Source organism: Falco naumanni, chromosome 8, assembly GCF_017639655.2.
Source record: "Falco naumanni isolate bFalNau1 chromosome 8, bFalNau1.pat, whole genome shotgun sequence".
NCBI classification, from domain to species: domain Eukaryota; kingdom Metazoa; phylum Chordata; class Aves; order Falconiformes; family Falconidae; genus Falco; species Falco naumanni.
This window is the reverse complement of record NC_054061.1, coordinates 24,035,006-24,052,251: the sequence shown is the minus strand read 5'-3', so window position 1 is coordinate 24,052,251 and position 17,246 is coordinate 24,035,006. Positions and strand designations below refer to the sequence as shown.

General features: G+C 40.2%; 1 protein-coding gene across 1 annotated transcript in view; it reads left to right on the top strand.

Moving 5' to 3' along the window:
- Positions 1–310: 310 nt before the first annotated feature.
- Positions 311–17,246, top strand: part of RIF1 (replication timing regulatory factor 1) — a gene marked incomplete at its 5' end in the record, with an annotated part of 38,505 nt that continues 21,569 nt past the window's right edge. Inside the window, 13 exons of the mRNA XM_040603813.1 lie at positions 311–546; positions 1,827–1,905; positions 2,577–2,673; positions 4,596–4,726; positions 5,142–5,236; positions 7,147–7,336; positions 12,074–12,166; positions 12,259–12,397; positions 13,742–13,893; positions 14,673–14,793; positions 15,658–15,831; positions 16,080–16,190; positions 16,441–16,503. Coding sequence (XP_040459747.1) covers positions 311–546; positions 1,827–1,905; positions 2,577–2,673; positions 4,596–4,726; positions 5,142–5,236; positions 7,147–7,336; positions 12,074–12,166; positions 12,259–12,397; positions 13,742–13,893; positions 14,673–14,793; positions 15,658–15,831; positions 16,080–16,190; positions 16,441–16,503 — 1,681 coding nt within the window. The remainder of the gene's footprint in view (positions 547–1,826; positions 1,906–2,576; positions 2,674–4,595; positions 4,727–5,141; positions 5,237–7,146; positions 7,337–12,073; positions 12,167–12,258; positions 12,398–13,741; positions 13,894–14,672; positions 14,794–15,657; positions 15,832–16,079; positions 16,191–16,440; positions 16,504–17,246) is intronic.

The window sequence follows — 17,246 nt, the reverse complement described above, 5'->3', positions numbered from 1 at the left end:
AAAACCTGGGAGGCCTTGCAGTCAGAAACAACTGACTTGTAGATGACGGGGGCTGCCAGGCGAGGACAGCCGCACCGCGCCTCACTCGGCCCCTCACGGGCGCCGCCTAAGGTGAGAGACAGGCCCTCGCGGCCCCCAGCGCACGCGCCGCCGCTGCCACCAATGGGCGGCGAGGGGCGGGGCCTGCCGGGGGCGGTGCCCGAGAGGCGCGGGAAGCGATCCATCGCTCCGCGCTCCGCCGCGCGCGGAGAACACGCGTGACGCCGTTTGATGATCTCCGGCTCGGCCGCCGGCCGCGCCTCCCCGCGCTCCCATTGGCTGGGCCGCCCGTCCCGCGCGCCGCCATCTTAGCCCCGGGAGGCGGCGTGAGGTGGGCGGCCGCTGGGCTCGGCGCTGGTGGTACTGGGATGCCCGTCCGCCGCGCAGGGCCCTCGGCACCATGAGCGCTCCCGTCGCCAGCGGCAGGCTGCAGCCCCTCCTGGAGACCCTGGAGGACCCGGCCGCCCCGCCAGGAGAGCTCACCGACGTGCACCTTAGTATCGTGAAGTGAGTGTGGGCCGCGGGGGAAGCGTGAGGGGAGGGGGCGGCCCAGGCTATCTGCGGGGCCTGTGTGGGCGGCGGGGAGCCGAGGCGGTGCGCAGCGCGGGCTCGGCCCGCCTGTCCCGGGCCAGGGAGGGTGAGCCCCGGGCGGCCGCGGCGGGGCGGGCTGGGGGGCGCGGCAGGGCTTGGGCTGCCTGGCCGCGGGCTGGAGATCGCGGGAACGGGCGGGCGGGCAGGCCTCTGCTCGCTGGCTGCTCACCGAGAGCCTCCTGCATTTCTTGGGCAGGCTGCGGAGGTGGGTGAAGGAACGCTGGGAAAAAATAACTTTTCTAACTGAAAAAGACTTCGTTTCAGCTTTATGATGGGAAAAGTTAAGGTTTTTGTGGTGGGAGTTTTTTCTCGGGTTTTGGAATGGTCGTCTTTTAACTGCATTTCTTTCCGAAAGGTACTTGACAGTGATGATCTTTTACCTGAATCTTTCGAGTTTGTTAGCATATATAAAGGCACTGTCTCTTCCCATTAGTGTCTCCCTTGAGTTTCTGTCTTTCAGCATTGCAATAACTTTTAAAACTGTAACAACTTTGCAGCGATACCGATCACACTGTAAGATTTTACAGGTTTCTAGTAGTAATGGAAAGAAAAAAAAAGTCCTAAGATAATACTAAGCAACAGCAGATTTCTTAGGTTGTCTTCTGGATGATTGCACTTAACATGGTTGCATTTTGCTATGTGAAACCGGTTATTGACGTTTTATATACATATAACTTCTGCATGGATGTTCTTCAGCTATGTGCAAAGTCATTGCTGCTAGCTGTCAAACCAGAATTTTCCTGGAGCGGGGAACTGGCATGCTAGAGCTGCTTTTGAGGAATGTGCTTTCTAAACTCACATCTTTCTATAGAAAGTTTATCTAATTTTCAGCAGTCATTTAAAGTTTGCATATTAACTTTTAATGTTTTTATAGAAGTTGACAAAAAATTAAAGTCCTTAAGATATATTTTCTTTTTTTTTCATGCTGCAGAGGCACAAATGGGTCATTAGTCACTTCACTTTTTCATATGTACTGGGACGTAGGTACTTTATAACACAATGTTCTACTACTAGGTCGGAATAAACATGTGGTGACTGGCATGTTTGCTCTCACTTCTAAAGTGTTCTGTTAAATTTCTTTCCCCAGAAAACTGATTCTGTACTAGCTAATGAATTGTGTATTAGAAATGTAAAGTTATGTCAATTATAGCATTTAACCTGTTAATATTGTTTGTTTTCCCTTCTGCTACTTAAAGTCGCTTGACTGGTGAGAATGGCAAAGACTTCTCTGCAGATGTCAGAAGACACTTTCCTCAACTTTGCAAAGTGTTTAAGGTATTTCTCTTCCATTTAATTTTCTGCACACCAGTAAAGAATGATATGTTTACGTGAGCAAGGTCAGTGGCAACTGTAAGGCTTGAATTTGAGTTCATTTAATAAGAATTCAACCTAGTGATATAGCAGTTAGGGTTTGTTGGCAAAAAGTATTTTCCATGTTACTGGAAATTGCTGCAGAAAAAATGCAGGATCTTGGATGTGTTCAGGCAGTGTTTATGCAGTCAAATCTGATGTTCCAGCCAGAAAAGATACAGTGTGTTCAGTCTGCCTTTAAAAACATTTTGGGGATTTGGAATATGCAGTAAATGTCAAAACTTTTTTTGAAGATTAATGTAAAGATTGTTCTTAGCCATCTTTTTTTCCCCCTTCTCTTTTAGATGTTTAACAACAATTGCAGAGTTAAATGGTAGTACATAAGCAAAGAAGAAATTTGGGTGTTTAGAACTTAATTCAGTAAAGATATTTAAATTACAGAGAGCAAAAATGTTTTCAGAATACTTTATTGATTTGGAGTGTGTGTAATCAGAGAGGCTTTCCTACATGGGTGTTGTGTTTTTTTAATCAAGTACTTTTGACAGCTCTCTCTTCTTTAAGCAGAAGCATTGGTTCTGAGACAGTACTTCACAGCTATTTCTGTAAACTGAGACTGTATGGTTTTTCTTTTTCAGGTGCACATTTCTAGTCAAAACTTAGAGCTAAGTAATGCAGCATTACAGGCATTGGGATTCTGCGTCTTTAATGCAAGTACTGCATCTCAGTTATCTGGTAAGCAAACAAACTTCAGTGTGAATGCTGGTAGTGTGTGTATATGTACTTTAGTCAAAGCTTACAGTTCAAGTGGTGCAGTGGTTTTGTCTCTGGTACAAGCAGTGTGGTCAGTTCAGTAATTCTATCTTGTAAAAAAAAATAAAATCAAATCACATGGTTTTATTTCTCAAGCTGTTACACTAATATGTTTTGCTAATGTCTAGTTCCATGAAATGCTTTCGTAGCAGTTAGGCCCCTTAGTTAGTTTTGTGGAGTTGGTAACCAAAAAAGATGTCCAGGTGGGAAAAGAACGAGGAATGGTTTTGGGTTGTAGAATCTGTGTGTGTGTAGTAGTGCTTTTCAGCATTTTCCAGCCTTTACCTGGTTATTCCTGGTTGTTATAGAATGGTTTGGGTTGGAAGGGTCCTTTAAAGGTCGTGTAGTCCAAGCACAAATATTGTGCTGGTAAATATTTCAAATTAAGCTAATTTAAAGTAAGCCAAAACCTTATGGCCTATGTTCCAAGAAAGCACTAAATCCCTTTAACAAAAGGTTTTACTGTAGAGAAATTGAGGCTGTGCATCAAGGTAAAAACACTGGATTTTGGTAGCAGGGGAGAGCTGATGTCCCAGTTTGGCTGGTCCTTGGGAGGTACCTGTTGCACATTTCAGGCATCAGGCATATCCAGTTATATCCAGTTGCGATAACACAAAGCCTCTTGGAGTCAGCTGTGTCTGACACAGGTTGTGTGATGGTGGTAGGTGGTTAAGCTAAGGCTACTTCTTGTGGGCACGCAGGGAAATGTATTGTGATTTGGCTGTTGCATGGTGTCTTGATGGTGCAGGAGTCTATAGTGATTCTGCAAATGGTAATAACAAATGGCATACTTGAATTATTATTTCCCCTGAGAAATGTTAAAGAAATATTCTTGGACAAATGTTCTGGAATGACTATTACTAGAGAGAAACTTAACCTCAGGCAAGACTGGACAAAACCGTATGTGTGGGTGTTCAGAGAGCGTTGTTTTTTTTTTTTTTCATGTGATGCTGCCATCTTGTTTATTGAAATTGGTTCTTCCAGTTCTTCTACTCAATTTTTCAGTATGTACTGCTTTCCTATTAAAATTTAGTCTGATTTCCTGTGAGAATGAAGCATCTGTAATAATGTCTATGTGGTCATTTCCCCCCATAACTTTTTCTTAACCAGTTGATTAATGACAATCAGTTTTGGTAGGGAATGTCAGGCTTCAGAAACCATTAAATCCCGAAAACAGTGGAGGGTTGGGGAGAGAGGACAAAAAGGATGTATACTCTTGAGGAAAGGAGTATATATGAGCTTATGTTTCTCTGATAGTGAAATCATTTATTCACTAAGTCCAAATTTGTAAGAAATCAGGTTTCATTAGTTTTTTGAGTTTTAAAGGAGTACATCAATTCTCCATCTGTCTTCCTAACTGCATATAATTTTTTTTTGTGTAATGAGCTCACTGCTACCAAAGTTTCAGTTTTACCACCTTCTTTATTATTAAAGACTCTTGTAGACCCTAAAATGAGTTTGTTTGTTGGTGTAGCAGTGAACTTGACCAAAATGCTGCTATTGATATCCAAGAAGTTTTGAATAATTAAATATTTAATCTCTTGCTCTAGTGTTTTCCAGTAGAATTGCGTTCTAGCTTTGTGGTTTCTTACAAAGGTAATACAGATACTATTAATATAATACATCTGTATGTTAATATATTTTTGAGGTTTTTTGCTAGTTTATTTTGAGAGAAATTTCAAAAAAAGTGCCGGAAAAATATTTAAGACATTAAATCATGTGCATTGAGACTTCTAGTTGAATGGATCTTAGTAATGTTAACTGAGAAAAATTACCTGAAACGTGCTAAGAAGCTGACTGGAATTTCATGAACAGAATTTGAGCGCTGTGCATTCTGCTTTCAGCAACTGAAATACAAGACTTGCTTTCAGTACTGAACACTGTTGCTGTAAAAGCCTCAGATAAAAACACTCGGAGTCGGGCACTTTGGGTGATCTCTAAGCAAGCGTTTCCTTCTGAAATTGTTAAAAAAGAGGTAAGTTTTTTTCACTTTTTTTTGATGGCCTGATTTCTTAGGGGAATGAGGCTTGTGCAATCTCTTGGTCACTTTCCACTCAGTAGCCTTTGAATCTGAATGTCATTTTCCATCAAATTTGACAGCCAAGTATAGGTCCAAGTTCTTGGAGAAATTGTAAGGGCAGCTACAGAGGGAAGAGAGCCAACAAATTATTTCTTCTCTTAAGGGAGAAGCTGCAATGTGAGCAATTCTGTTAGATACTAGTGAAGCAGCATAGGGGCGAAATGTTCTGAATACTCCAGTTTGGTCAGAGCTCTAACCTTAAAATCAGACCTAGCATAATGCAAATGCAGGGCACGGTACTGGGAAACCCAGTTTCGTAATTCCAGCTCTTCCTGGAAGTACTCCTAATGTTCTTCTCTTATTTCCTCAGGTGTCCTGTATTATTTCTACCCTGGAAACTATACTTACTAAAGGAGATGTACAGTCTATGGTGGTTGAATATGAAGCACTTAATGTTATTATACGGTAGGTGTGCTGCAGTATTAAATTGTTACAATAGATGCTTAGTTTTTTTGGAAAAGTATTGATACAAAATCTTAGTGGCACTAAGTATACTAAATAATTTTTTTTTTTAAAATACTCTTCAAATTGCTCACTATTTTCAAGATTGTTCTACTGACCATAACACAAAACACCATAGAAAAACAGAGTGGAATTGTGTGAACTGCTGTTGCTGTTTCTGTCTTTGCCAGGGGTTCTTCTGAACAGCTTAATTTGCAAAATACTCCTTTAATAATAATATGACAAATGATTCTGATGCAGAAGGTATTCAGTATTCAGATAAACTTTCATTGCTCTCATTTACAATTGTTTTTTAGGAATTCAAGTCTCACGTGTGCTTAACAAGTCATGTTCTTAATATTCTAGCTGTTGTTTTCAGAACCTACCTGGTTGAGAAATTCTCAGCTGTTATATGGGGTTTTATTTTAAAATGTCTCTCTCAGGTGTTTTACAAACTTTACTGCAATGTTTCTCATACACTGTTGAGATTACTGTCTAATTCCAAAGGTGACTTTTTAGGACCAACACTATGAGTGCGTTGTTTTGGTCAGCAGTGTTAAATAGTCAAATTTTATCTCTACTTAGTATATTAGTAAACATGTTGAGCTTGTATTTTTACTATTATGAAAGTATTCTTTTAAATTTTTTGTATCTGGTTTGAACTACAGGCCCATTTTAAAGTGAAATAGTTAAAACAATTATTTGCTCATTTTATCTCTATTTTAAAAAACCTGATTTTTAATTTTTTTTAAAAAGATTTGTAAAAAAAATCTGTTTTCTGTAGCAGGGAAGTTGGATGTTATAATTTATATAGTATTTAGCAACTCCTTGCATTTGGTGAGTAGTACACCAATTCTACTTCTGCAAATGTGAGATTCAGTAGACAATTGTTTCTGGAAAATTTTACATTTTATTAAATGGTTTCTTTTAACTGCTATAACAGTGACATATAGCATTAATATATATAAAAAGAATGTAGTTCTGTCTGAAAATAAACAGATACCGGGTCTCAGACTGATTGACAGCAGTGATAAGAATGCTCTTGTTCAGAAGTTAGACTGCCTGCAGATATAATGGAAAACCATTTTTTAAGCAATGTTTGTCCTCTGGCTTTAATGAATTTACTTGAAAGGGAGCAGTTTTCCTTTGTATGGCAAACCCTTTGTAAGCTGTAGCAATGGGGATTTGACATACCTGTGCCAAAGAGGGTGCTTGGCAAAATTCCATGAATTCTGCAGACTAGTTGCTCCTGCAGGCCAGTCTGAATACAGGCTGGGTACTCCCATTTCTGAAAGTCTTGTCGGCTTATGTGGGATGGTGTAAGCATATGGAATTATTTGTCATACTGTGCTCTTAAAAGCTCAGTAATAGAAGGATAAAATAAGAATGCATGACTAGGCTAATATATCTTGAGTCTGTGCAAACATGTGCTGCTTCAGGATTTGAATTGTTTTTGAAAAGCAGGCATGTATTGTTTTCAGCACACATGGCTGGTCTGGACTGCGAGAACACACAAGGAATGGTTAATAAGCAAACCTACCTGGTCACTGATAAGGAAGTGATGTTGTGTTCCTTTCAGGCTCTCAGGTCAGCTTGTTTGGCTGAAAACATGATAGAATAGAAAGGACAATTGTAAATATCAGTCTGTTCTGCCTTTGTAGAAGTTGATCTGAAATAACAGTTCAGCATAGTGGTTTTAAGTGAACTGCCAAAATAGAATTGCTTAGAAATATAAAAAAATAGAATTGTTTAGAATGGTTTCCTGTAAATCATACATTGAATTAAAGCATTTGTTAATGATAGTAAGGTTTTATTTGAGTGAGCAGTATGTCTGTGGGAGGTTTGTAATGCCTATATTTGCTTTCTGGTTCTAGCTTAATAGAACAAACTCCAGCCCAGATGGGAGAAGAGGCTGTGAGGTGGGCAAAACTGATCATTCCTCTGGTCGTCCATTCAGCTCACAAAGTGCAGTTACGAGGTGCCACTGCCCTGGAGATGGGCATGCCCCTGCTCCTCCAGAAGCAGCAGCAGGTAGCAGCTGTCACTGAGCACCTCATGACCACAGTAAGTGGAAATGCTGTGCCTCTTCTCTAGAGGCAACAGGAATAGTAATTGGGGTTGTTGGTAGGAGGGTTTAAATTATTTTATTTTACAGTTGTGGTGGGTTGACCTTGGCTGGATGCCAGATGTACACCAAGCCACTCTATCACTCCCCTCCTCAGCAGAACAAGGAGGGGGAGAAAATAAGGTGGGGGGGGAAAAAACCCCAGCTTGTGGGCCAAGATAAAGGCAGTTCAACAAAGGATAGCAAAAGTCACACGTGCAGAAGTGAAGGAAGACAGAAGATGTTCTTCACTTCCCATCTGCAAGTAACGTTTGGCCACTTCCTGGGGAAGCAGGGCTTCAGAGTGTGCATAGCGGCTCCTTCGGAAGACAAATGTCCATAAATAATGAACGCCCCCACTTCCTCCTCCTTTCTCCTTCTTTTTTATATCTGAGCAGATGTCACATGGTATGGAATGTCCATTGGTCATTTGGGGTCTGGCTGTGCCCCCTCCCACAGCCTTGCCTCTCCTCAGCCTACGGGTGAGGGGTAGTGTTGGATAGACAGCCTTGGTGCTGTGTGAGCACTGCTCAGCAGCAGCCAGACACTGGTGTGTTGCCACCACCTTTCTAGCTACCAATAAAAGAGCAGCTCTAGGAGGGTTGCTGGGGGCTCAGCCAGGCCTAGTACAACAGTCTGAATAGTGGTGGCAAGAAGCTACTGTGAATTGGCAGCAAGTTCTTGATGAAGTAGTTTTGACAGAAAAATTAATGTAACAGCAGTGTAAATGTAGGACCACTGTAAAAAAATAAAAATTATGTTCAAGTTTCTGACAAAAATTGATCAGGGAGAGAACTTGCCATTTTTAAGTGACGTTTAAGCACCTGTCTTGATAGCATTAACTCAAATATCATTAAAATTTTACTATCTCTTGAAGAGAATTTGCTTACTGAAGTAGAATGAGAAGAACTTGTTGTGGTAGTAACTCACGTCACCTAGCTTAGCTTCCTACTGAAAACAGGGCTGGCTTCAAAGTTAAGGCCCAGTTGCTCAGGTTCTTGTCCAGTTGAGATTTGAATGTGTTAGAAGAGTGGAAATTCTGCAGGTTGTTCCAGTGCTTAACCACCCTCATGGTAAAAGTGGGATTTGCCATGTTGAATTGTCTGTTGCCTTCAGTCCTTTCTTTCAGTAGTCCTCTGAAGCATCTGGCGGCTTCTTTATAATCCAACTATAAATACCGGAAGACTACAATTATGTTCCCTCCCACCCCAAGCCAAACAAGCCTCGCTCCTCTTGTCATCAGCTCTGTCCCCTAAACATTTCAGTGGTGACCCTCTGCCAGCTTCACTCCAGTTCACTAGTAGCTCTGGTACTTGGTGCCCAAAGTTAGGCACAGCATTCCAGAGATGATCTGACGAGTACCAAGTAGAGGGGTCAGTTTTCTTGACTTGTTTCTTGTGCTTTTACTAGTGCAGTCCAGTATGCAGGGCCACATTCCTGATAACATTAAAATTCTTGTCCCCCACCTCTTTCTATAGAGGTGTTACATAGCCCGTGGGTCCTCAGTGGGTACCAGTACGTGGGGCTCGTCTATCCCAGATGTAGGACTTTGTCTTCAAGTTGTGTGAGGTTTCTGTCAGTCCATTTTTCAAGCTTGTAAAGATGCCTGTGAATGGTAGCCCTGTCCTTCAGCACATTGACGGGTGCTTTTCCCTCCCATCAATTGCGTTAAATCATATTAGCCCTTGTCATTAGCCCTTGTCAACCCTTTGTAAATAGCTGTTGCAAACGAGTGGTTTATGTTGCTTAGAGAATCACCATCAAAGATATTAGAAAAACAGTTTAATATGAATTGGTAGAAGTGTGACTGAACAAGGTTTGATGGCAAGGTTCACTCTGTTGGTACAACAATGAAACACACAGAAGAAAATTGGATTAGAATCTGGCTAGAACGATTTATAGAGGCTGGGGATGCAGAAGGGTACCCCTCCTGTTGAGTCACGAGATTCAGAATAGTCCTCGCTTTATAAACTCCTGATGGAGCTTGGGTGTAGCCAGGTCCAATCTTAATCTCAGCCTTGGACAACAGCTTATATCTAAGGTAGATCACAAGATTTTAGCTTGTCTAAAATTGTCTAATTTAACATTTACAGTATCAGTAAATAGAATTTACTGCAGTTGTAACAGTAACTTATTTATAGATCCAAGATGGCAACATTTGTACTATACTTGCTGTAGGGTATCGAAATCAGTTAACACACACGTGCACAAAGATAGGTATATCTGTTCAGTGAAATACTCGCTTCAGATGTCTCAGCATTTCTCAGTGGGCGAGCGTTGAGCCTTGAGGCATGGGAAGGTTTTGGCCCAAGGCCCATCACCAGCTTTCAGCAACAGTCCTCCAATTTTCACAAACTTAAGAGTTTGCAAGCTCTGAGAGGTGTCCCACTTGGAGGGAGGTGCTGGCTGCAGCCTCTGGCTGCAGCCTGCTGTGGTCCAGGAGAGCTCAAAGGGTCTCACTTAAGAAACCGCTTATAGGCTCACAAGGTGACTGGCTTTAGTCATCTGTAAATTTCCATCCTGCCCACAGTCTGGGTTGGTAATTTTTCAGAATTCCGGTAACAATGGTACCGTTCCACTTGGGCTACGATTCAGGTAAATAATGTTCCAAGGCTGTCAGGGGATGGCTGATTATCCCTGCTTTCATTCCCCACCTTGGCCCGGTAACAGCAGTTCCTGGTACGGTCTGTGCCTTTCCCCACCTTAGCCATGTGAGGCCTGCCGGTATGGTTGAGGGACACTTAACTGCCTGCCTCGTTACACAAAGGTCAAGGCCTCATGGTGATTCCTGAGATTGTAGAGCGACCCAGAGGAGGGAGTTAATGCACCACCACAGTTGCATGCATAACTGAGCTCTGAACTGCTAACCACCAACCTTTGAGCCTAGTTCAGCTACACACCTTGTAATCTGACCATCTGGTGTGTGTCACCCCACTTGGGCTGCAAGGACACTAGAGGAGACTGTGTCAAAGCCTTGCTAAAGCTGGAGTGGAGAACATCTGCTGTACTCCTTCCATCTGCAGAACCAGGCGTTTCCCCATAGAAGGTGGTCAGATTGGAAAAGCTGGGTTTGCCCATGGTAAAACTAAGCTGTCTGTCTGTAAGGACCTTCTTGTTCTACGTGCCAGGAAACTGCTTCCACGGGAGTTTGCTCCATAACTTTTCCAGGCATGGGAGTGAGATTGGCTAGCTTGTATTGTAATTTCCCAGATTCTCTCTTTCATGGCTTGTTTGTTTTGGGCTGTTTTTTTAAATTTTTTTTTTTTTTTTAAACTTTGAGTAAGTTTTAAAAATCTTGCCTTACCCTGTCATTGGGGATCTCTACCAGTTGCAGTGGACTCTCGAGAAATAAGCGTGGCCTCCTGGTGTCATTGGCCTTCTCCTTCAGCATCTTCAGATACACCCTGTAGCGTCTGATGCATTTGTGTATGTTGAGTTTACTTAATTAGTCTCCAACTCTGTTCTTCTCTACCATGGGTAGTACCTCTGTGCCCAGCAACAAAGGTAGTGGAAGACAGGTGTTGGAGGCCTGAGTAAGGATGGAGGCAAGTAAGGTATTGAGTACCTCAGTGTTGTGGTTAACCCCAGCTGGCAACTAAGCCACAAAGTTGCTTGCTCGCTCACTCCCCTGCTGTCACCTGGTGGGATGGGGAGGAGAGGCAGCAGAGGGGGAGTGAAACTCATGGCTTGAGACAAGAACAGTCAAATAATTGGAATAAAGTAAAATATAATACTAATACTTTGTAATTGAAGGGGAGATAACAAAAAGAGAAAGAAATAAAACTCAAGGATTGACCAAAAACACCCATCAAGCCCACAAAACCAAACCAAGTGATGCACAGTGCAGTTGCTCACCACCTGCTGACTGATAGCCACCCAGTCTCTGAGCAGCAATCCTGCCCCCCTGGCTAATTCCCTCCGGTTTAAATCACTCAGTTCATATGCTGAGCATGATGTTCCATGGTATGGAATAGCCCTTTGGCCAGTTTGGCTCAGCTGTCCTGGCTGTGTCGCCTCCCAGCTTCCAGTGCCTCTCGAGCCTTCTTGCTGACAGGGCATCAGAAGCTGAGAAGTCCTTGACTTAGTATAAATGCTACTTAGCAACAACTGAAAACTGAAGTGTGTTAACATTATTCTCATACTAAATCTAAAATGGCACTGCACCAGCTACTAGGAAGAAAATTAACTCTATCCCAGCCAAAGCCAGGACACTCAGCATTTTCCATGTCCTTTGAAAGATTCCTCGCCGTATTCAGCAACAGCCCTCTTGGTCTCTGTGATGAAGCTTTTCATGTTCCACTTCACTTTCAGAACTGTAGGCTTATATATTTTGCCTTATTCACTGCTGAAGTTAAGTACATTTACAAAAAACCTCAAACAAAGTGGTTTTTAGGGTCACAGTGTCTGGACTTGAGAGTTAGAGACTACAGGTATTTAAGGAAATGGATTTTGATTTGTTGGTTGCCACTATCGGAGTAATTGAAACCAACCTTAAACTTCAACTAAGTAAGTAATTGGGTGGTAGCAACATTTGACTGATTTACCAGCAAATGCTATGTGGTACAGAATTAAATCCTTCTGATCAAAAATTAGTGTATTTCGAGGTTGGTTGTGTCTCCAGACACTGATATGAGTATGTAGGTTTTAGAATACTTGAATATATTTCTTGTAGAAATTCTGTTTCTTTCTGTCTGCAGAAATTAATTTCAGAACTTCAGAAATTGTTTTCTACAAAGAACGAGACTTATGTATTAAAATTATGGCCGCTGTTTGTCAAATTGCTTGGAAAGGTAAGCAGAAAAGCAGCTAAGTTTTACAATCATGAATCTTTAGGGAAGGTGTTTTTGACAACATAAATATCTTAACTGAACTTTATTTTCAGACTCTGCATCGTAGTGGCAGTTTTATCAACTCATTGCTGCAGCTGGAGGAACTTGGATTTCGTAGTGGCTCACCAGTGGTAAAGAAAATAGCCTTCATTGCATGGAAGAGTCTAATAGATAATTTTGCTCTAAATCCAGGTAGATTAAAAAAAGATGACCTGAATTGTTTTGACTACTGTCATTTTATGTAACTGGAAGAGAATATTCTGTCTAATAGCGGTCAATACTATGGTACATATCATTGGCTATACACTTAGTATATCTGTGGTACATACATTGCAATGTGTATATATACACATAGTGGTATGGACTCTGTATATATGTGTAAGTAAAATCCAGTGGAGTTTTTGTTTGTTTTCAGTTTGGGGTTTTTTTTAAGGAAAAGTGACAGTTTTATCAGTAGTTCTATCTTAGTTTTTCTACCCGGAGAAAAGAACAGGATAAAATTAACAAACTTCTGTTTTGTAATGCTTTAATTGATCCAAACAGCAATGAAATAAAAAATAAAACATTCTGTAGATCTTATTCTGAAGTATGTGGATTAATTGGAGAAGAGCAATGCTTCGGGATTCTAGAGAAGTTGAAAAAAGTTGCTTTAAAGCTGTAACTGAGATCTGAACAAGAGTTTTAAGTCTAGCCTGTGTCAAAACACAAAATACTTATTTTTTATCTTGACTGTGATTCTCCTTACTGTGTGTCCTGAAGAGAAAGCTAAATGTGCGTTTTTTAGTTTAGCTGAACTTAACTGAAATTGTCATTTAAATTTGTTTCTTAACTGGTCATTTGTTCTGATTGTTGTTTCCCAGAAACTAATTGACATGGGATTTTATTCTGTCAAATGATAAAATCCATGGCACAGCTGGCATTCGTTGTGCATGTTCCAGAATGCCTAGTAAGGACTGCATACTGCAAAAGTAGTTTGTCAGCAGTTTCCTGTGAATTGCAGGTGGACAGGTTCTGATGCTGCTGAGCTGGCTAAAATTTTTTCTCTTATTTAAAACACTTGCATAGGCTTGAGCAAGCTTCTGTCCAGACACGCTGTGCTATTTCTGCTTCAGTGGTAAATGATCACTCACAGCCCCAGAATACTGTATTTAAGATCACTCATTCTCATCCAGTAGTAATGCACATATACATTGTGTGGGTTTTCTTTTACTGTGGCAGATAGGGGGCTTAATATAGCAAGCAGGAGTGAATTTCCACCTGTTTATGTTGGCATTCAGTAGATTTCATTTCAGTCAATACTGGAAAGAAATACTTGCCCTTTCCAGGGTTATATTAGACAACAGTTAGAGCAGTAAAGTAGTCTGAAAAGTTGGTGCATTTGCTGTGTGTTTCAGTTTTGCAAATTGTCACTAATTGAATTTTAAGCTAAAATCTATTTAGGAAAAAAACTAATGGTTTAAAAATTTTGCTTTTTTATTGTACTATGGTTTAATTATTTGTGTTGCCTAAAAATATGCTTTTTTTTTTGTCTTCAAGATATATTGTGCAGTGCTAAAAGGCTGAAATTGCTCATGCAGCCACTGAGCTCGATCCATGTGAGAACAGAGGCTTTGGCACTGACAAAACTAGAGGTCTGGTGGTATTTGCTCATGAGGCTGGGACCTCAGCTGCCTGCAAACTTTGAACAGGTAACACAACTGAAGAGAGTCATAGCATCAGCACTTGGCCTATGTTGAGTGTGTGAAGCAAAGTCACCTCTTTGTTACAGTAACTTACTCTGTACCTGCTTTGTCCTGTCCAAAACTGTCTTAAGGAACTGAATCTGACTTGTGTATTTGTGTGCTGTGCTTGTTACATATAGCAGGTGCGCTCAGGACTATACGTGCGATCTTTTTAAAGTTCCAAAACATTTAAGAGCATACCTGCATGACCTGTGAGCATCTTGGTGAAAACCTTCAGTGAGTGCACAGCAGTAATAAACATAAGCACCTGTATAGGGACCGCTTTGTCCTTTCCCTGTGCGGGTGTATGTCTTGGAAAGTCTGACATACAAGAAAACATACTGAAAAGATCACAAAATACTGAGGAAGACACACAGAGAGAAAAGTGATCCAGATATTTCATTACTACTTGCATTGTAACTGGAACAAATACGATGTTTGTGTTAGGCTTCTGAATTTCATTAAATTAAACTTCAGGATGGGAGTAAAGAAAAAAATAATCTATCTTTTTAGACATAGAACGCTTGGATCATTCTAACTTGAGTTTTTGTTTAATCTAGCCATTTGTAGTTCACCTAGCAGTATGCGTATTTTATACAGCATCTTAAAAATATTGTTATAAGTACCCAGAAACTCTGAAAACACTGGTGCGTGAACAGCAGTATCATCTATGTGATACTTGAAGCGTATGTTTTGTGTCTTGTATGCGTATGGCCTGTTTTCACTGAGATTTGACATCTTTGCAGGTTTGTGTACCATTAATCCGAAGTACTTTAAGTCTGGATTCTTCTGCTCCGTTGCAAGGAACTCCCTCACGTGTACCAGCCAACCAGTGTTCAGGCTCGGCAACCCCTGTGCAGAAATCAGGTATTAAAATACAAACCCGTTTCCAGCTATGTTCTAGGTGCAGAAATCAATCTGTTCTGTTTAACATGTTTATGCTCTTTCATTTGCAATGTATTATTGAAAACAGTACTTTCTCTGCTTACTCATTGGAGAGCTCAGAGGTAGTGATTTACATTGTTTAAAATGAGGCTGTTGTAGTCAGTATTTCAAGTTTATAAAATTGTGTTAATCAAATTGTGCTGCGGACCAGCTTTAATGTCCTGAATTGTGTTCTCTTTTGCAAGGAAATTTTGGCTTGAATTCTCATCTCTACAGCATTTTTAGTTTCTGCCTGAATAGTAACCCAGTGATCATAATACATCGATAATTTTGGTAATAATGTGGATGTGTCCTGGATGTGTAGATCTTCCTTTCCTTCCCTTTCAAAAAAAAATAATTTAGTTCTGTAGGGATCATAACTGAGGTTGGTCAAAATGCTTTGCACATGAGACTTCTTAAACTTGTGTTCAGTGTAAAAGTTTTTAATAGAAAGTCTTTCAGAGCAGTAGAGTCCCTGTATAACTAGCACATAGCATAGCACATACCTGCTCTATAGCCACAACTTCCATGGAGACTTTTTTTGCCAAAATAAAGATTGGCCTCTGAGACTTTGCAATCATCGGAAGATACTTATACTTGCAAAATACGGGGTTATGACTGATGTTAAACCCAACTTAAGAGGAGTGCATGCTAGATACCTCGCTGGCTGTTAGAGGTCCCTTTTAGCCAACTCTAGTCTGATTTGTTCTTTTCCTGTTAACTTTGGGATTTTGGTCTATCGCATCTTTCCTTTCACATGTTTGCAAATTAATTATGAGACACTGTTATTTTTCTCCCCTCACTTAGGTCCTTACCCATTTGCAAGTCCAGTCACACCAAGGATGAACTTGAATTCTAGTATAGCCGGAGGCATGGCGATGCCTTCCATTCAGCTTTTAGGAATTGAAATGCTGCTTCACTTCTTGATGGGACCGGAAGTTTTAGATTTTGCTAAGCAAAACAAACTTGTACTTAGTTTAGGTAAATGAATTATGTTTTTTTTAAATACTTTCGCATAATCTAAAATTGCAAATTTTGTTGGTTTTAAAGATGTCTGTTAGAAAGAAATGCTTTAAACATTACTGTTAGTTGTCATCTTTAATATTAGAAGTTGTTTTTATGTTAAATGCTGCAATTGCATAGATATACTTGATCATTCTTAAGGCTTATATTACCAATAGACTGCAGAATAACAGATTTATGGAATGTTTATTTTTTTGTTCTCCTAGAGCCTCTCCAATACCCACTGATCAGTAGCCCTTCCTTTTTTTGTAAGCACGCCAGCACGCTTATAAAGGCAGTTCAGGATGGCTTTATTGCAGTTGGAAAAGAAGTTCCTGGTAAGAATTTAGTGGTGAAGTTTGATTTCTTTCCCTTGCCTACTTCATTTTCCGGAAAACGTAAGAATAAATAACACTTTCTGTGATATACCAGTGTTACATTAAATAGAACTGGTCTGACTTTGTTTGAAAGCTTATGTCAGGTTTGGCTTACGTCAAAGTCTGTTGTTTGATGTAGTTTGTATTTTAATTGCAATTTTGTTTAATGGTTTTATTACAAATTGAATAAAAATGTTATGCTATCTTGTAGATTATATGCTGAATGTTATATGGAAGGACCTAAATGGATACGTAAAAACAGCTATTGAATCAGGTAACGAGTATATATATATTTTTTTTAATTTGTCATTGCTAACAAGTCAGAGGTTTGATTTCTTTTTTTTTTTTAAAATAAGACTAGACCATAAGTAGTATTTGCTTCACTGCTGAAGTTGTCAGTAGTTTTTCTTGAAGCAACAACTGATAGTTTTTGTGATGCCCACATCTTGTTGTGACAAATGCAAAATTATAGTAATCTCATCCTGTGAGGCTTCTTAGGGAAGGCACAGAAGCGTATGGCTGCAGGTGTATTGCATGTAGCACTAAGAAAGATGTTAAAGCACCTTTAAGTGCTTTTCTTCCTGAAGAAATCTTTCCATTTCCAAAAAAAACTAACCCTACCACAAGTCTTTGGTATTGAGAAAATACATTCAGTGTATTACTCAAATTAGTCTTTGTTACGTGTGGCTATGGCTAAATATTTTTTCTTTTTACTGTGAAATAAAATTCAATTAAGTATAGTCTTTACAGATGCATAGAAGTTAGTTTTTTCCTATTCTAAAAAAGGGTTCATTACTCCATAAAGGCTTTGAAAGTCGAGAATATTTGTAATAATGAAATCTTTTATATTGAAAGATCTAACTGAAAAGCATGAGAGAGATGAAGTGCATTGCCTGGATGAATGCAGAATTTCATAACCTTTTTAACTGTGTCAATTAAGGTTAATGATGCGAAGTTGTTTCCACTTTACTGATAAAACTTGGGTGTTTTTTTTTTTAATTTAAACTTGGAACTTTC